The sequence below is a fragment of the Lactuca saligna genome, chromosome 3, assembly GCF_052625555.1.
Source record: "Lactuca saligna cultivar CGN05327 chromosome 3, ASM5262555v1, whole genome shotgun sequence".
Classification (NCBI taxonomy): Eukaryota; Viridiplantae; Streptophyta; class Magnoliopsida; order Asterales; family Asteraceae; genus Lactuca; species Lactuca saligna.
This window is the reverse complement of record NC_136419.1, coordinates 58,234,614-58,252,297: the sequence shown is the minus strand read 5'-3', so window position 1 is coordinate 58,252,297 and position 17,684 is coordinate 58,234,614. Positions and strand designations below refer to the sequence as shown.

The 17,684-nt window shown below is 30.6% G+C and overlaps 1 protein-coding gene across 4 annotated transcripts; it reads right to left on the bottom strand.

Moving 5' to 3' along the window:
• Window positions 1-7,495: 7,495 nt before the first annotated feature.
• On the bottom strand, window positions 7,496-13,239 carry LOC145036645 (uncharacterized). Of its 4 annotated transcripts, none has more exons than XM_078985108.1 (21): window positions 13,077-13,237; window positions 12,659-12,857; window positions 12,428-12,521; window positions 12,174-12,308; window positions 11,966-12,084; window positions 11,578-11,886; window positions 11,405-11,492; window positions 11,207-11,312; window positions 11,022-11,135; window positions 10,777-10,940; window positions 10,572-10,692; window positions 10,261-10,485; window positions 9,992-10,182; window positions 9,729-9,896; window positions 9,280-9,385; window positions 9,061-9,186; window positions 8,777-8,935; window positions 8,484-8,690; window positions 8,219-8,413; window positions 8,071-8,139; window positions 7,496-8,000 (listed from the first exon to the last, which is right to left on the bottom strand). In XM_078985108.1, the coding sequence occupies exons 3-21, from the start codon at window positions 12,514-12,516 to the stop codon at window positions 7,878-7,880; spliced, it is 2,814 nt and encodes a 937-aa protein (XP_078841234.1). In that variant the 5' UTR covers window positions 12,517-12,521; window positions 12,659-12,857; window positions 13,077-13,237; the 3' UTR covers window positions 7,496-7,877. The 4 variants fall into 4 exon arrangements, with proteins under 4 accessions (XP_078841234.1, XP_078841233.1, XP_078841235.1 ...); XM_078985107.1 differs by having other exon boundaries at window positions 12,659-12,819; XM_078985109.1 differs by having other exon boundaries at window positions 12,659-12,732.
• Between the last annotated feature and the right edge of the window lie 4,445 nt (window positions 13,240-17,684).

Sequence of the window (17,684 nt, the reverse complement as noted above, 5' to 3'; positions counted from 1 at the left end):
TATTGGGTTGTTTTTAAATATAGTAATTAGCAAACTTTTCATTTAATGTATGTTGAACTTGGACAGAGTAAGGTATAATGGTGATAATAATATTTATTGAGTTGTTTATCAATATAGTATATTGAATAATACTTTATGATATCAACATAATACAAATTAAACAATAAGAGTAAATAACTAAAATTTGATTCTTATGGTTTAGTTAAAATTGTGCTTTTAGACCTTTTCCTTTTTTCACTTGGATAGTTTGTGTGAGATTTTTTTGTTAAGTGTATCGGTGTTCTCTCTATTAATTTATTCTTTTACAATTAGTTATAATATTAAATAACCAAATGGGTCCCACTTACCCATCCCCTCACACTCATTATCAAGATCATCCTCACCTCTTTAATCCTAACCCACTCTTGAATTCTTCTTCATGGCTTTTAGTATTTACCCTAAACATAGAACACCAGTGAACCATTGCTTCCAACCAGTACCACGACCACTGCCATTAACAACCAATATTACTACTGCCATCGACAACCACCATCACCACCACCACCAACCTTCTTCCATTACCATTGTCGATAAGTACCTAACACCACTTTCACCATCGACCTTCTTCCTTTGTCACTTACCCATCCCCTTACACTCATCATCAAGATCACCCTCACCTCTTTAATCCTAACCCACTCTTGAATTCTTCTTCACAGCCTTTAGTATTTGCGCTAAACATAGAACACCAGTGAACCATTGCTTCCAACCAGTACCACAACCACTGCCATTAACAACCAACATTACTACTGCCATCGACAACCACCATCACCACTACCACCAACCTTCTTCCATCACCATTGTCGATAAGTACCTAACACCACTTTCACCATCGACCTTCTTCCTTTGTCACTTACCCATCCCCTCACACTCATCATTAAGATCACCCTCGCCTCTTTAATCCTAACCCACTCTTGAATTCTTCTTCATAGCCTTTAGTATTTGCGCTAAACATAGAACACCAGTGAACCATTGCTTCCAACCAGTACCACAACCACTACCATTAACAACCAACATTACTACTGCCATCGACAACCACCATCACCACTACCACCAACCTTCTTCCATCACCATTGTCGATAAGTACCTAACACAACTTTCATCATTAGCCTTCTTCCTTTGTCATCATCAATAACCTAACATCATTGTCCCCATCAGCCTTCTTCCTTTGTCACCCTCGATAACCTAACACTATCGCCAACGTCCTTCCTTCACCCATCTACGCCGATGCAACCACTTCATTTCTTTTCTTCGTTCGAATAAATCCAACAGGGGAAATTTGATTTAGGGTTTGTGTTTTCCTGATTAAATTTTAGCAAACCGGTTCTTGGTTTGTATCGATGATCTTAAACCCACCTTCTCCTTCCTTCCATGATCAAACCCAATGATTTCTCCTTCATTTAGGTTTTAGCTTCATGATTTCACCTTAATTTTATTTTTATTTTTGAAAAATAATTTGTATTTTTCACTTTTTCGATTTGGTTATTTTAGAAAAAAAAAATTAAAAACTTGTAAAATGTAAGGTTTTTAAGGAAAAAAATTGTTAGGAAAAAAAAAAAGACAAAAGGTTAATAAATTTTAGAAGGTTATCATGGACCATTAGGAAGTTTGGAAAAAAAAAAACTTGTAAAATATAGTAGTTTTCTTGGAAAAAAAGAAAGACAAATTTTCATAATTTGTCCATATGGTTTGCAAAATATCTCACTTTGAAGACTTTCATGGAAAACGACATGCCATTGATCCCTGTGGTTTGCAAAATTATATGAAAAGTCCTCCTACTGTTAAAACTAATTTTTTAGATGTTAGATTTTAATGAAAATTACTATTTTACCATTGTACCAAATTTGTAATATACTACAAACTTCAATGACCATTTGTGTTATTTCGTAAATTTGAAATTTTGTGTGTGTGTCTATATATATATATATATATATATATATATATATATATATATATATATATATATATATATATATATATATATATATATATATATATATATATATATATATACACACATATATATATATATATATAATTTCAATAATTTGATAATTTTTTTATCTTTCTGAGAATTTGTTTTTTATCTTTATTTTATAATTTTAGTTATTTATGGTTTTTTAATGCTTTTATTAATTTTAATTCAAGTAAAAAAAAAAACTTAAATTCAATAAACCTTATCGAAACTGTTTTTTCTTTAATTTTTCTTATTTGTGAATTGAAGCATTAATGTTTTTTTTTATAATTTTATGTCATTACAATTTAGGTTTTTTTACTTGGATGTTCTAGAGTTAATATTGGTAGCAACTTTATGTTTGCATTTATCATTATCATTATTTCACATTTTTTTTTTATAATTTTAGTTATTTATTATTTTTCTATTGTTTTTATTTATTTTGATTCAAGTAATGAAAAATAGAAAAACAAAAACTCAAACACCAAAATTGTCATATACTCTAATATATTATGACATTTTACACTTTTCATATTTTTTTGGTTTTTTGGTTTTTTTTTTATTTTTTCATATGGTTTGGGGTAATTTGTGTGTTTGGTCCCTAACTTATTTTTTTAACTCGGAAGGTCCCTACTATTTTTTTTTGTTACGCGTTTGGTCCATATTGTTTACTTTTGTTACGTGTTTGGTCCATGTCTTACCTAAAGAGACTTATTTAAATAGGAAAAATGGTTGTGTAGGTAAGATAAGGTGAAGGATGGGGTTAGGGTGTGTTTATTTAAATAAATTAAAAAATCAATGGCAAAATAGTATTTTTAAGTAAAACAGGAACAAATCGTGTGATAAAAACAAATAGTATGGACCTTGCGAGTCAAAGAATTAAGTTAGGTACCAAACGTTCAAATTTCTCTAAACCATAGGGATCATTCGTATATATGATAGAAAAATGTCTGTCAAATTGTTGGGTCTACAACAAATAGATTGAAAATGCTTGTTTACTCTAAATAGTAAGAGTCACACTCTATAAAAAAAGTTATTACAATATTTTAAATTGAAGTTTTTTTCATTTATTTCAATCAAAATAAATAAAAATATTAGAAAAACTATAAATATCTAAAATTATATATATATATATATATATATATATATATATATATATATATATATATATATATCAAGTTTATATTTATAATTTATATATGACAAAACTGCAAATTTGGTCCTTGTGGTTTGCAAAAATCTTTGGATGGGGTCCAAAAAGTTTTCAGCTTGCACAGAAGGTCCAAAATCAAGGTTTTTCTGGGTTTTTAATCCAAAAAAACTTAAAAATACGATTATACCCTTTTAATTTCTTTTTTTTAATTTTTTACAATTATTCTAATATTATTTTAACTTAAAACTAAAAGGAAAAGAAATGTATTATCCCCAACCACTCATACGTTCTCTCTCTCTCTCTCTCTCTCTCTCTCTCTCTCTCTCTCTCTCTCTCTTTCTCTATTCGTCTTCTCCAACACACCAATCTACAACTTGGAAATAGCATTCCATCATCAAAACTGCAAAACCCCACCCACATACTTCCTAGTATGTTCACATAATTCATCTCCTGTTCATTTGTAAAATTACTTAGAACTTGGATGAATCAAATTTCTTTCGAGAATAAGTGTATTCAACTGAGTCTACATCAACAACTTTTGAAATCAACAAGAGAGTGATGTAGAAGGGGAAACAAACTATGACTGAGATCGTCGTTTCTGAGAAATTGTGGCAAGATTGCTTCACGGAGGGGTTCAACTAATAATCTTCTATGAGCGTTTGAAGATCTGGGTTTTCAATTTTTTCTCGATTTGTTGTGATTGTGTTCAGTCTAAACCATAGTCCATTTAGGGGTTCCATAATTTCACTGGAATAAGACGGTTTGCATAGAAATTGAGGTATGGATTAACTCAAGTTTATCGATATTTTGAAGGATACATCATTGAAAAGAGGGTTTAATAGTGATTCCACTATTGCTCCATGTTTTCATCCTTCTGTTTGCAGTCCCACCACTGCTACATGTCGGAGCTTCCACCACTGATACATGTCTAGAGCTATTTCCGGAGTTGGAGAACTCGTCAGCGGGTCCTGAATCCAGAGATGAAACCCTAGTAGTAGTCAGAGAAGCACAACTTAGTGGCATGAACAATGGAGAAGGGGAATTCGTTGATGGGTCTTTAATCGTCGGAGCTGGAGAAATCATGGATAAGGTTTAGCAAAACTAGATCTTTTTCACTATGTGTGTGTAAAGTTTTGTGAGTGTGTTCTTGAGGAGATGATTTTTGAAGGTACAGAAAGAATGCAAAGTTCTCTAATGAGATACACTGAGAGAGAGACTGAGAGAGAGAGAGAGAGAAGTATCAGTGGAGGGAGGGAGGGAGAAAGAGACGTAAGAGAGATAGAGTTTTACCTATTTTATTATTATTATTATTATTATTATTATTAAAATGTTAATAAAATGTAAAAAAAAAATGTAAAAGTAAATAAATAAGGGTATAACCGTCTTTTCAAGTTTTTTTGGACTAAAAACCCAGAAAAACCTTGATTTTGGATCTTCTGTGCAAGCTGGAAACTTTTTGGACCCCATCCAAAGATTTTTGCAAACCACAAGGACCAAATTTTTAGTTTTGTCTTTATATATATATATACAAGATTTAAAATTTACAAAATTACACAAATGGTCGTTGAGGTTTGTAGTATATTGCAAATTTGGTATTACAAGGGTAAAATAGTCTTTTTCATTAAAATCTAATAGCTAAAAAGTTAAATTTAACGGCAGTCAGACCTTTCATGTAATTTTGCAAACCACAGGGACCAATGGCGTAACGTTTTTCATAAAAGTCCTCAAAGTGAGATATTTTGCAAACCACAAGGACCAATTATGAAATTTTGTTAAAAAATTGTTAAAGGCTTTTTAAAAAATAACAAAAGGTATTATATGAACATTATGAAAAAAAGGACAAAAGGTTTTTGCATGTATGCTCCTTACGGAACAAACAAAATGGTCCTTATCGTGGATGCCCCTTAGATGAGTCCATTAAGTTGAAATTTTTTTGGATGAGGATCATTTCTGCCAATTTTTTGAAACTTGTCCGAAGATCATTTGTGAAATTTTATACAAGGACAGTTTGTGAAATTTCAAATAAATCTATCAAATCTTGTATTAATTACCATAAATCAAATAAAAAGGTAAAATAAAAATAAAACATAGAAATTTTGAACTTATAAATTTGTATCATCATGCAAATATATTTATTTAATACATAAATAACTTTTGTTGTCTAAACTTTATCTAAAATATTCAAGCTATAATATGTTAGTGCGTGAAAGTGTTCCTTACACAATCTGAGATGTGAAGAGATTCTGAGATGACATAACAATTCTGAGATGGTCTCTCACTGCGAGATGAAGCATTTATGAGTGAAGACTCTGAAATGGAGAAGTGATTCAGAAATCACTTCTCAACCGAGATGAAGATGATGATTCAGAGACAGTTGGTTACCGATATATGAAGACTCTGAGATCATTCCTCATTTCGAGATGGAACCTTATTTCAGATTTGAAGTGAAGATTAAGAAATTAAGACTCATCGATGACTAGTTCTGAGATGCCTTGGATTTGCAACCTAATCAACTTTCCCTGACATGAAGAAAGTTCTTTTTGTTGTATTCCATTTTTAGTATTACGTAGATTCAGAGAAATTCAACTTTATCAATATTTTGTTTACTAATGCAAGTTCTTTTTATTATATATACTTGTGTTGTATTGACTCTTTTGCCTATACAAGGAATGCCAACCTTGTACTTAAATGAGATTAAAAAATAAATAAATAAATAAATAAAACACACCTCTTTTATGCATCAAAGAATCCTTCACTTCACTCTTAATTTTTTTCAATCATCTCTCATATATTCTTCTTATTCTTGATTTCTTTACTTTGTTCATACTTTATTTTATTTAATCCACTTAAATACTTTGTTGAAGTTATTTACTTCTAAATCTTGATTGGTTTAACCAGACTTAACTGGATTTTTATTACTAGCATCCATTGATATTATTGATTAACTAAATATTTTTGTTTGCAAACCTTGTCTACGCATTTAATAGCGAGTTTTAATCTCTCGCAATTGGTATCAGGGTCTAAGTGATTGTCCTTTGAATCCATAAGATCATATTATAGTTGATTTAAGATTACCGTGGTATCTTAATCATTTCTATGTTCAGGATAAAAGTTTTTCTATATACCACTTCAACTCTGATATCATAATACCAATGGTTGCTTCTAATCCTTCTCAACAAATGTATTCGATGCAAATCGCAAATAGCGTGGTTGCCCTTCACGTTTCTCACTGCTAATTGTTGAAGAGTATGATCATTGGAAAGTTAGAATAAAGAGATTTTTGGTTGGAAAAGCTAATGGTGAAGAGATATGGAGGTTAGTGAAAGAAGGTCATTATGTTTCTGTAAGACAAGTTGTTAGAGATGTTGTTTCTGTTATCATAGGTCAAGAAGAAACACGACATACACCTCTCATTATGAATGACATCGACAAGCTCAAGCAGATCAGATTGCTTTCTATGAAATGGTGTTTGGTGTTCCACCATCTCTCTTTGAGCACATTAAGTTGTGCAATGCTGCAAAAGATATGTGGGACACACTTCAAGACTTGTTTGAAGGTTCAGAGAAGATGAAGGACAAGATATTGACATCTGTGGTGAACGACTTCGACACTTTCACAACCACTCTTAGTGAATCAGTCACATCTGCATCAAATCGATTCAGAATCGTTGTGAACAACATGACTGCTCATGGTGTTGTTCGCACTCCGCTTGAGAACAACCAATTCCCTTCTTTGTCGTCCTTTCTTGTCTTCTCTATTTAAATATGTAATTTAGGGCATGCCATCAACAACCCTTTTAAATCTGGATTTTAGATCTATACTCCATTTGTAGATCTAAATTTCGACAACTCTTCTCCCATCTTCGGTGGTGATAAGCGGTGGTTGTAAGAGCTGAGAAAGAAGATAAACAGATCTAGTGTTTCTATTCTACATCTCAGTCCCTTTGGATTTTACATCGATGTAGGGATTTCATGATTGATTTTAGGTTTTGGGACTTCATCTTGAAAATCAGTGCTAATTAAAGGTTTTAGATTAGGATTTGGTGTTAATTATTTCTGGTTCTTGTATCAGATTTGGGTTTGTGATGCTCTATGAGACTTCATGTCATCTGCAAGGCTCAATTTGGACAAACATTTGAGGCTTGATTTCATCCTATATTGGGTTTTTTTATAAGAAATGACGAATTTCATATGTTTTATATGACTAAAGACTACTATAAAATAAAACTAAAAATGTGGGATAAAATCTTACGATCCTAATAGATATTAGATTCTAATACATATCTTGTTTCATTATCAATCCTAATATGATCAAAATTGTTTCTCGCTTGTAGTAGCTTAAAGAGCGTTAGATACGAGTGTTACAATCATTGTAGAAAAAATATTAACTTTAGCCCTAAGGGCTTAGAATATACATATTTCACATTTTACTCCCAGAACCATCTTCCATCTCTTCCTTTTCAAACTCTCATAAACTCCAAAGAAAATCAATCACCTAAAGCTTGCAAGTTGATTTTCCCACTAAAAAACAATCAAATCAAGATAACCCTCAAAACAAACTACTCTCTTCATATTTTTTTTCACAAGTCCATGCATCTCACATCAGCTAAAACACCGTCATAACTACATCTACATATCTTGGAGTCTTATATCTCTCTTCATAAAGCCCGTTTTGGAGAGATATTGTAGTTGTTGAAGAAGTTCCTATACAAACTACTACTAGTACTATTTCATTTCATGAATCTTTACATAACATGGATTGCACTTCTTTTATTGATGTGGGTGGCTCCACATCTTTATCTGTCAGCATGTATCCCACCAATGATTGCATTTCCGATGCAAATGTTTCATTCAAAACCTACCCATATAAATAAATAAATATAATATCATTGATAAAAATTTATTAAAAGAAAAGAGTTTTTACATACCAAGAGTGCAACTCGTGAGGCTTTATAAGACCAATTCTCTTTCCTTTTCTCCAACACCCTCAGCACATCCTGTTTCATAATAACAACATTAAAATATCAGAAAAATAAATAAAGAGATGAGGGATGTTTATGGATATGGATATGCCACCTGTCCCATTCGATCCCATAAAGCTCTACAAAAGAGTGTAAAGACATTAAAGTCAAGAAAACCATGGAGATCACTTATTATCTTTATCAACACATCCTGTAAAGGCTGCATTCTGCTTCTTATTTCTGATTCACCAACACTCTCTTTTGCTTCTTGGATTACCTTCTTCAGGTTTGTTCCATTTTGCAACCTTGTCTGTATACATTAAGTCATAAACAACATACAAATGAAAGCAAAAAAGTTTCTAAATTTAGTATATCCTCACATTTCCAGCAAGTTTCTCAATAGCTGATTGCTGATAGTTTCTAAATTTAGTTTTCAGCATTACAGTTACTTCACTCAGAAGTTCTCCTGGAGCTGCATTTTCACTCTCTGAAACTGAAACACACACATGCCTTGATTTAAACTGCCTTTCTATTTCTGGTTGTAGCACATCCAGCATCTTCTTTATCAAATTAAAAAGACTTCCTAACTGCAAAAACAAATAAATAGCAAATGATATTTCAATTTTTTTTATATTTTTGTGTATTATTTATTTTCTGTTTGTAGATTTATTACCTCTTCGGGGAAAGTATAAGGCAATGAGTTTCCTTTTGCGATTCTTTGAACGTATTGTACTGCTTTAACTGGGATTGTGTTTTCCTTCAATGCAGATAAATTTTCACTATACTGTTTCTCCAGAGTTTCCATAATTACCCTTTCAGCATCTGCTATTACCTATTGATAATAATAATAATAATAATTAAATCTTTATAGATTTATCAATTACAATACCTTAATAAGAAAAAGTAGAATGCATTGGAGTATGTTCTTTGGCATAAAAATAAAAATAAAAATAAAACCTTCTCCAAAAGCAAAGTATATTGAGGCCAACGAGAAACAATAACTTGAAATTCAGACAATGTCTCTTTAAGTTTCTCATACATATCATCAACAAAAACAGATGTAGAATTTTGTGCTACAACACCCTGTAACATTAACAAATAACAATCAAACAGTGCTTATTATATTATTTCACTTTGAAAAATGAAAACTAAAAGAAAAATGCTATAAAAATGCACCTTATCGAGTTTGCAAGATTCAAGTAATTCAAGGTGTTTGTCATGAATCCTGCGTGTTATATAAACATGGAACATCTCTTTCGCATCAACACCACCTTTCACAAAACTGCAATTTAATTAATTATTGAATATTAATAAAACCTCACATCCAAGAATTTAGACTAAACTACAACTTTGGTCCCTGAGTTTAGCAGACTTTTTTCAGTTTTGGTCCCTACAAGGATCTGTTTGATATTAATATCGCTATGTTCAAACCAAAAATAACATAGTTTTTTTTTTTAAGTTTTGGTCCAAGGGCAAAATGGTCATTTTAAAACATTAACAGCAGGGTACTTAGATATTTAAGGATTTATATACCAAAACCAAAACCAAAAAAAGTCAGTGGCAAAACTTGTAATTTACTTGTGAAATATACAGATAAGAGAGAATTAGAGAAAAAAAACATTTACCTAATATTCCAGGAATCAAGATCCCTCTGAAAATCACAAGTTGTGATAATTAAATCTGTGACAGGTGGCGAGAGGCTAATGGGTGGACATGCAACAAGAAATGCACGCATTCTATTGCAAAGCTCTGTGCTATAAAGAGCTGAAGAAAGATTCGGAAGGTCTACAAAACTATTTTTTTTTAAATTAATAACAGAAGATAATCAATAACCAGTAATAAAATAATAATAATAATCAAATTTAGTATCATATATATATTGCTTTACCTTGGAAGCACATGCTGATTATTTATTTTTATGTCACTTGCAATTTCATTTCTGAAATTTAAACAAAGAGACTTCATTTTCTGATAAGCAGATGAGTAAGCAATCTGGTCAACTGTTGACTTTTCAGTTGTAGTGGAGACAAATTCGTTTGTTTCTGCCAGGTGTCTTGCTAAAATCTTTCTTACAGCAGTCTGTAAAAAAGGATGCTTGGATAAATAACATGGAGGGTAAATAAGGAAAATGATAAAAAATGTTGTGAACTGTAATACCTGAAAATATTTACACAGCTGCAATTGGGATTCTGGAGATTTGATGTCATGCAAAAGGGTGTAGAGTTTTAAAGCAGGTTTTAAAGCAGGAGATATGAATCCAGATGAAGGTTTATGTGATTCTGTTAATCCTGATGATGAATGTTCATCCAGTGATTTATAGTTTTCAAAAACTAAAGCAATTGTTTCTTCAATTTCATCAGAAAGTGACACCAACATCCGATTCTGATCAATAAGTTCAAATCAATCATAAAGATATTAACCAATTAACCAATTAATAATTAAAATAAACATGAATGAATGATTCTAACCTCTTGAACACTCAAAGTCCCATTCATTTTCCCTTTCTTGATTACTGGAGACAATAAGTCATACACCACATTTAAACAATCTGCAGTTGGTGTAGCAACATCCATAACATATGAAAGATATCTGAAAAACCAATATACATTAAAAAAAAAATTAAATAAATAAAACATGAGTTTCAAACTTTCAATATTTTGATTTTGAAATCACCTTAGTTTTGTATATGCATCAGAAACTCCATAGTAAGAAGCAAATTCAGTCACCAACCACTTCCATGATCCATGAAGTAGAAGCTTTCTTTGTTGAAAATTTTGGATTTTCATTGCTGCTTCTAACACTGAGTCATATGCTATAGTTTCAGCCACAATTCCACACTATAGAAACAAATTTGGACATATAATATATTATTAGAAACTTTTCTTATAGATTTATAATTTCCAATATTTTTTTTTAACCTTAACATTGTTGTTTTCATCTGTAGTAGTTGAATACTGCATGTGTAATTGTATTCTTCCAACAAGTTCATGTTCAGGTTCATGGTATATTGGCCACCATCTTAGCTTATCCCCCTATAATTTCAGACTTTTATAAAAAATATTATATATAATATATAGTCAAAATTATAGTCAAACATACATACCACATCATCAGTTATGTCTGCTATCTGTGCTTTGACATGTCCACAATACTTTCCTTTTGAATCAGTAACTTCAATAAGCAGATCATCTCTCATGCCATCTGGCAAGCTGCATTTAAAAATTATTAAATGTAATTTAAAGTTTAAAAAATCATTCTACTTTTTATGTTGAAGGAAAAAAGAGAGGGAAAATGCACACACAATACATGAGTTTCACTACTTCCTGGCTGCATACGTGTCACATCACCATCAGATGAACTTTTTAATCTCAAAGAACACACGTATGTTTCTGCATTTTATCAAAAAATATATATAATTTGATAAGTATTTATGAAAATGAAAAAAGGGTATTAAGAATTTAAGTTTTAACATACCTTCTGGTGCTTCAGGAGGTGTTGGAGAATTATGCAAACTTGTTATGCCTACTTTTAAGAGGCCTGATATATCTTTTAAATACTGTGTTCCAAAGTGTAAATAAGCAAGACTTTGATGTGAAAGTGATCCATTTGTAGAAAAATTTGGTGTCACACGAACTCTTCTTATTGCTTCCCACTCTGAATGTATTGTTGATTTTGTGGAGGATAATCGCCGATTAATTTTTTGTAATTTCATCAATGGAGGTTTTTTAATTGAGGAAAAAGTGCAACCATTTGGTGGATCCAACACCATTTTAACCTTTCTCACTGCATCACAAATTCACAACAGTTTTTATAGGAAACATGAAATTCTTGATGATATATGAAGATCAAACTTCAAAGTTACCTTGAACTTTCAACTTTCCAAAGGTTTTTTGGGGTTTTTTAGGAACTCCTGTAACAACTAATTCGGAACATTTTTTGCTCAATAACTCTTCTTCTGGTTGTAATAGATATTGTTCCAAACTATGACATAGAGAACATTCTTGTAAGTTTCTTTAATTACATTGGTATATAACTCTATATATATTAGTATCCAAAGTAAAAAAGATTACCAGAAAGCAGATCGAAGGAGGGAACATTCATTTTTTAAGAAGGAAACAGCTTCAGGGCTTCCTATGGACCAATTTTTTAGACAGAGACGAACACATGCTTCATAGGAGATAATAGCACACCATGGTCCTAGCTCACTGAAATCAGTTCATGGTGTATAACATTTGTATAAAACTATAAATGTTAAGTTAACTATGGTAAAGTTAAGTAGAAAGTATGTTTGCAAAAAGCTAGAATTACAAATGATATTTGCTACCTTGTATGGAATGCAGGAAGGCGAACAGGTTTCTCAAGATCTTCAACAGTTTCTGGCATAGAAGGTGCATAAGGGACACTGGGACCCATTAGACCTAACATCAGTGAAGAAAGCATTACTCCAGATAGAAACCAATTGTACAGTTTGAGTTTTCAGATCAAATAGTAGTAAGCTTCAATGTTGAACATTACAGGAAACAACGAAATTCAATAAAGTTAAAAGATACTTTACCAGGTTTTAATCCCAAAATCTACACTGCAATCGGCTTTTTCCCTCGATTTCTCCCTGCTCAAATATCTCGATACCTAAAATTAAGAAGGTCGGGAAAAGCCTTTGAACGATGAGATATTTCTATATGTGTGTGCGCATTCACGTTGGTAAAGATCTCCCCGCTGATCGTGAAACCATAGGATATTGAGAAACGATTAAACTACATCAACATTATTGTTATACGATTCCAGTGAATAATGTGATTTCATTAAGCCTACTTTTTAGTTCACACACAAGAGAGTTAAAGAGTTCACAAGATTTAGACGAAAAAGGTCGAGAAACGTAACGATTTAGTTGCCATAAACATAAAACTTGAATAAGATTCACTTCAAGCATTATGATAGATGTGAAAAGGAAAGTAAATAGAAAGAGTTATCACCTCAAAAGTTTTCCAGATTTCAACAGGAATCAAGCAAAATTCAACGCAATTGCTGGCTCTCTTTCTTGAGTGTGTGTGTGTGTGGAAATGGTTGTGTAGAGTCAAGAGTGCGGTGCCAGTGGTGAGGGGGCTGTCTTTTTCTTCTCCTTTTGGTTTTCATTAATTTATTTAGCTTTCTCCCCTCCCTTATTCCTTCAATTGGGGGGAAAAGTTCTTTCCACATCACACTTTTTTTCCCACAAAAAAGAAAAAGAAAATACAATTGGACATAATGTACTTTATTGAATATAGTTCTTTATTTCTTCGAGCTTTATTATGTGGTGATTCGATTTTTTTTTTATTAGAGTCATTAATAGTTATATATTTTTAAATAAAACAAATAAAATATAAATGTTCAATCAATAAAGAAACAAAGAAAAAGATTTAAGACCAAAGAGTAAGGATTCAAGTTTTGTTATAGATCAAATGTATAGATATAGTCACTTTTTAAATGATATATTAGCTTAAAGTACATGATCACGGGGAAAACATATAAAATGAACTTTGAATGATCACCTTATTGTTCATATTTCATGACTAATCAAATTTTATGTTCTAGATCTATTCATGAGGTATATTGTTCAGTCACACGTGGTCTTTGAATTTTGGGACAAACCTATAATTTGTGTTGGTATTTTCACAAAATACATTTTTATGTGTTATCATTAAAGAAAAGTAGTCGTTGATTATTTATATACACAATGTAACACTATGTTGCAATCTTGAAGCCATTTTAATTATTAAAAAATCAGCTAATAAAATTTTAATGATAAAATTATAAAATTTATCAACAATTTAAGAAAATTATTTACATAAAAAAAAATACAAAATTGTTTCTAATATAAATTATAGCAAACATTTTCATATTTTATAAACTCATCAAAAAGTAATAAGAAATCAAGCCTTATAACGGTTTCGGTGGATCGCCAATGTTGTCCGTCTATATCTCAAAACTAAAGGTTTTAAAATTTTATTTGTACTCGACCATCTATCAATATATATTAACAATTTGACTTGATTTTGATAGGAACGAGTTTCTTGAGAATATTAATTGTGAAAGTGTAATATATAAATTAACTTCTAAAAATTTTAGAATGTCAATGTTTAGAAAATAGTAATACGCCGACTTTTTTTGTTTGAAAAGTTGTTTATAACAGTTTCAATTTATTACTAATGGGAGAATATATGATGTGTATGTGAATTCACAAGATTTTTGTTAGCAACTTCAAGTCTTGAATTCAACTTTAGTAAATTAACTTAATAATATTTACAAGAAAATTTTTATGAGGCATCATTTTGATTTTCACACAAGGATTCCAAAATGTTAGTATCTAGCATAGGTCTACTGAAGATAGTTTTCAAATACTCCCTATATATTATTACATTTTAGAATCAAAGAATCAAGGCATGGTTACCCGTATTAAGATACATGGCAACCATCAATCCAAATACTTCTTCGTTGCTATTAGTTACATGATAAGATTATTTTGGAAACATTATGTGTGGTTGTTGTCAACCTTATGTGATCCGATTACTTGTCTAAAATTTTGTAGATTCAAGTGTTTCAAAATTGCTTGTGTCCTTTTATTGTAATTGATGGTGTTCATTTTGAAAGATAAATACTTGGAAACTTTGTTTCTAGCTGTGGAACTTCAAAAGCCGATTAGTCATTATACTAAGTATGTGTTGGGCGTGCTACAACTAGTTTATTTTTCGAAACTTTTTAAGTTGTCATGTTTGACAAGTCAAAAAGTAGCTTGTATAAGCTAGCTTTTTAAAAGCTACTTAGACTACCTTTTTATGAGTTTTTTTTAAAATTTTACAAATATACCCTTTAATTAATTATAAAAGCACATTCTTTTAAATGTCATTTTATATTTTTCAGCTAGTTTTACCAAACGTCATTTTTTATCAGCTAGATTTTTATTTAACAGATAGCTTTTCAGCTAGTACGCCAAACATAGCCTAAAAAGTTCTTGGTGGATTCGGAAATATGCAACTGGCAACATAGAGGATATATGAAAAAAGGAATTCGTAAATATGCCACATAAAGGATATATGAAATCGACTCGTATATCAACAGACTAGCTACAAAAATATATTAGACTTACAAACGAAGAAATGTAGAAATGTAAAATGTCAATTGAGTGGTAGAGTAGTTACATATTTATATTTAGAGAGAATTTCATATATACCCCTCTCAAACATTAAAAATATCAACCACTTGGGTTGTGGTGACTTGGTAAGACATGTGGAAGATATGGTGGATAACCTATTGATCCATGTTCAAATCCTGGCACTACTAAGCCCTTGTGGCCATGGAGGTTCGCCTGCAGTGACTCCAGAGCATGAGGCAAAGCCTCATGTTTGCAGCGAGGGATTAGTCGGTGCGCGAAAGCTGGCCCGGAAACCCTCGTTAGGGAAGTTCCCTTTCCAAAAAAAAAAACATTAAAAATATCAAATTTCCCAGCTTAATTTCTTAATATCATATTTACCTTTCATAAACCTTCAAAATATCATATTTGCTCAAATCCTTTTTTATAATGTTTTTAATATTTTATAATCATTTTTATACCTTAGAATTATTATAATAATTAAAAAAATTTAACCTTATTATCCTTACGTCTATAATAATGGAATGTGAACTTCTAAATTGTTGGAATATTATCCTCTTGACAAACAAAAAGATTCATCTTCAACCCTCTATATGGAATGTATATTTTGATTATTTAGTTTTTGTTGTTGATTACTATCATGTTGTAGATGAGGGATATTTTGATGTTTAAAAAGTAAATATATGATATTTTGATATTTAAGAAGGGTATATATATGATATTTTGATGTTTAAAAATGACATATATGATACTTTAAAATTTTATAAAAGATAAATATGATATTTAAAAATTTTATGATGGGTAAATATGATATTTAAAAATTAAGTTGGATAAATATGATATTTTGATGTTTAAGAAGGGTATATATTAAATTCTCCTATTATATTTAAATAATATTTTAATTCAAAAATAAATAACATGTAACTATAATACTATATCCGACCAAAAATCATTATTTATTTGCTTACCTTATTCATTCAAAATTTAATATGAAAAAAAACAAACAAACAAACAGTTCCTATTGGCCTTTTTTATCCCCCGAACCCGACTACGCGGTATATTAGCCAGTTTTGCCCATATTTGTGGGGTTTTACAGAAATAAAATTAAAAAATATAATGTAATATAATAGTAATAATTATAACATAAATAAAAGACACAATCATCGTCGATTAGTTATGCAAGAGAAGGGATATGACAGCGACAATGGTAAACATATGGCATATGCATTAAATTAAATTAAATGCATATATAGAATAGAATTATTCCTTGATGTTATTTTGTCGACGCATTGCATTATTGCATATGAGGATACTTTCATTTTTCAATTTTGATTAATTATGTTATTTATTAATTTATTTATTTATGGATTCATAGTTATTTACATCATAGAATATTTACATGTACTAGACACAGACCTCTTATACATTAGAAATTTATATATTTTAAATTTGAAATTAAATTTCTAGAGTTATAAATTAATATAATGCAATTAAAACATTAAATAAATTAATATGAAAAAACTAGATATATATGCGTTGAAATTACAAAATTGAACTCATGCACCGTAATTATTGAATAGTTAGAAACAAATTATTACAAGTTAAAATTTAAATGATATTCATAATTTCAACGTATTTTTTTCTTTAAAATAACATACTTGTTTTTTTTGTATAATACAACATATAATATGAAACTAGTTGGGGTACCCCGCTACGCGGGATTTGGATTCGTCGATACTTTTGGTCCCTTGATTATAGGTTTTCCTATACAACTCTGGCAGAAAAGTGTGTCCCGGGCTTTGCCCAGGACAATGCGTGTAGGAGGTTTTTTTTGTATGATGTGGAAGTGTGTCCATGTTTCACATGAATCACCTCCTTCAAATTCTTCCTATTATAGCATCATGTTTCAAATCTGAAATGGAATCCACAAGAAAAATCTAGTGCCAAGAAATAAGAAATTATTTTAGTTTATTTGTTGACTATAACATCCTACTTTTGTTTTTGTCTCTCAAATAGATCGAAACATAATTTTGAAATTTTTGAAGAACAATAATAAATTAGATCTAACAATTAGTGTGCTTTCTGTTATTCTAGGCTTTAAGTGCTTGTATTTCATAAGCAAGTTCCTGATTAAGGGCTTTCGTTTGCAAAGTCCACAGCATTGCCAAGCACCTCATACATGTTCTCTATCGCCTTCAAATCTGCTTCATTTTGCACTTTTTTTTCGAGGTACTTCTTTAAACCTGTTGTTGTTGGATCTTGTTTTGGATAATGGGTGTTCTCACCTATCACCAAGCATGTTCAATCCTCTTGACCGACATATGTATATAAAATATTGAATACCAAAGAAGTTCATAGGATGAGATTGTGTGTGAAAGTTGAAAAATAAATGTGCCAATATATGGTTTACATGCTTAATTAATTTAAATCATTGTGGTTGTTAAAAGTTTTAAGG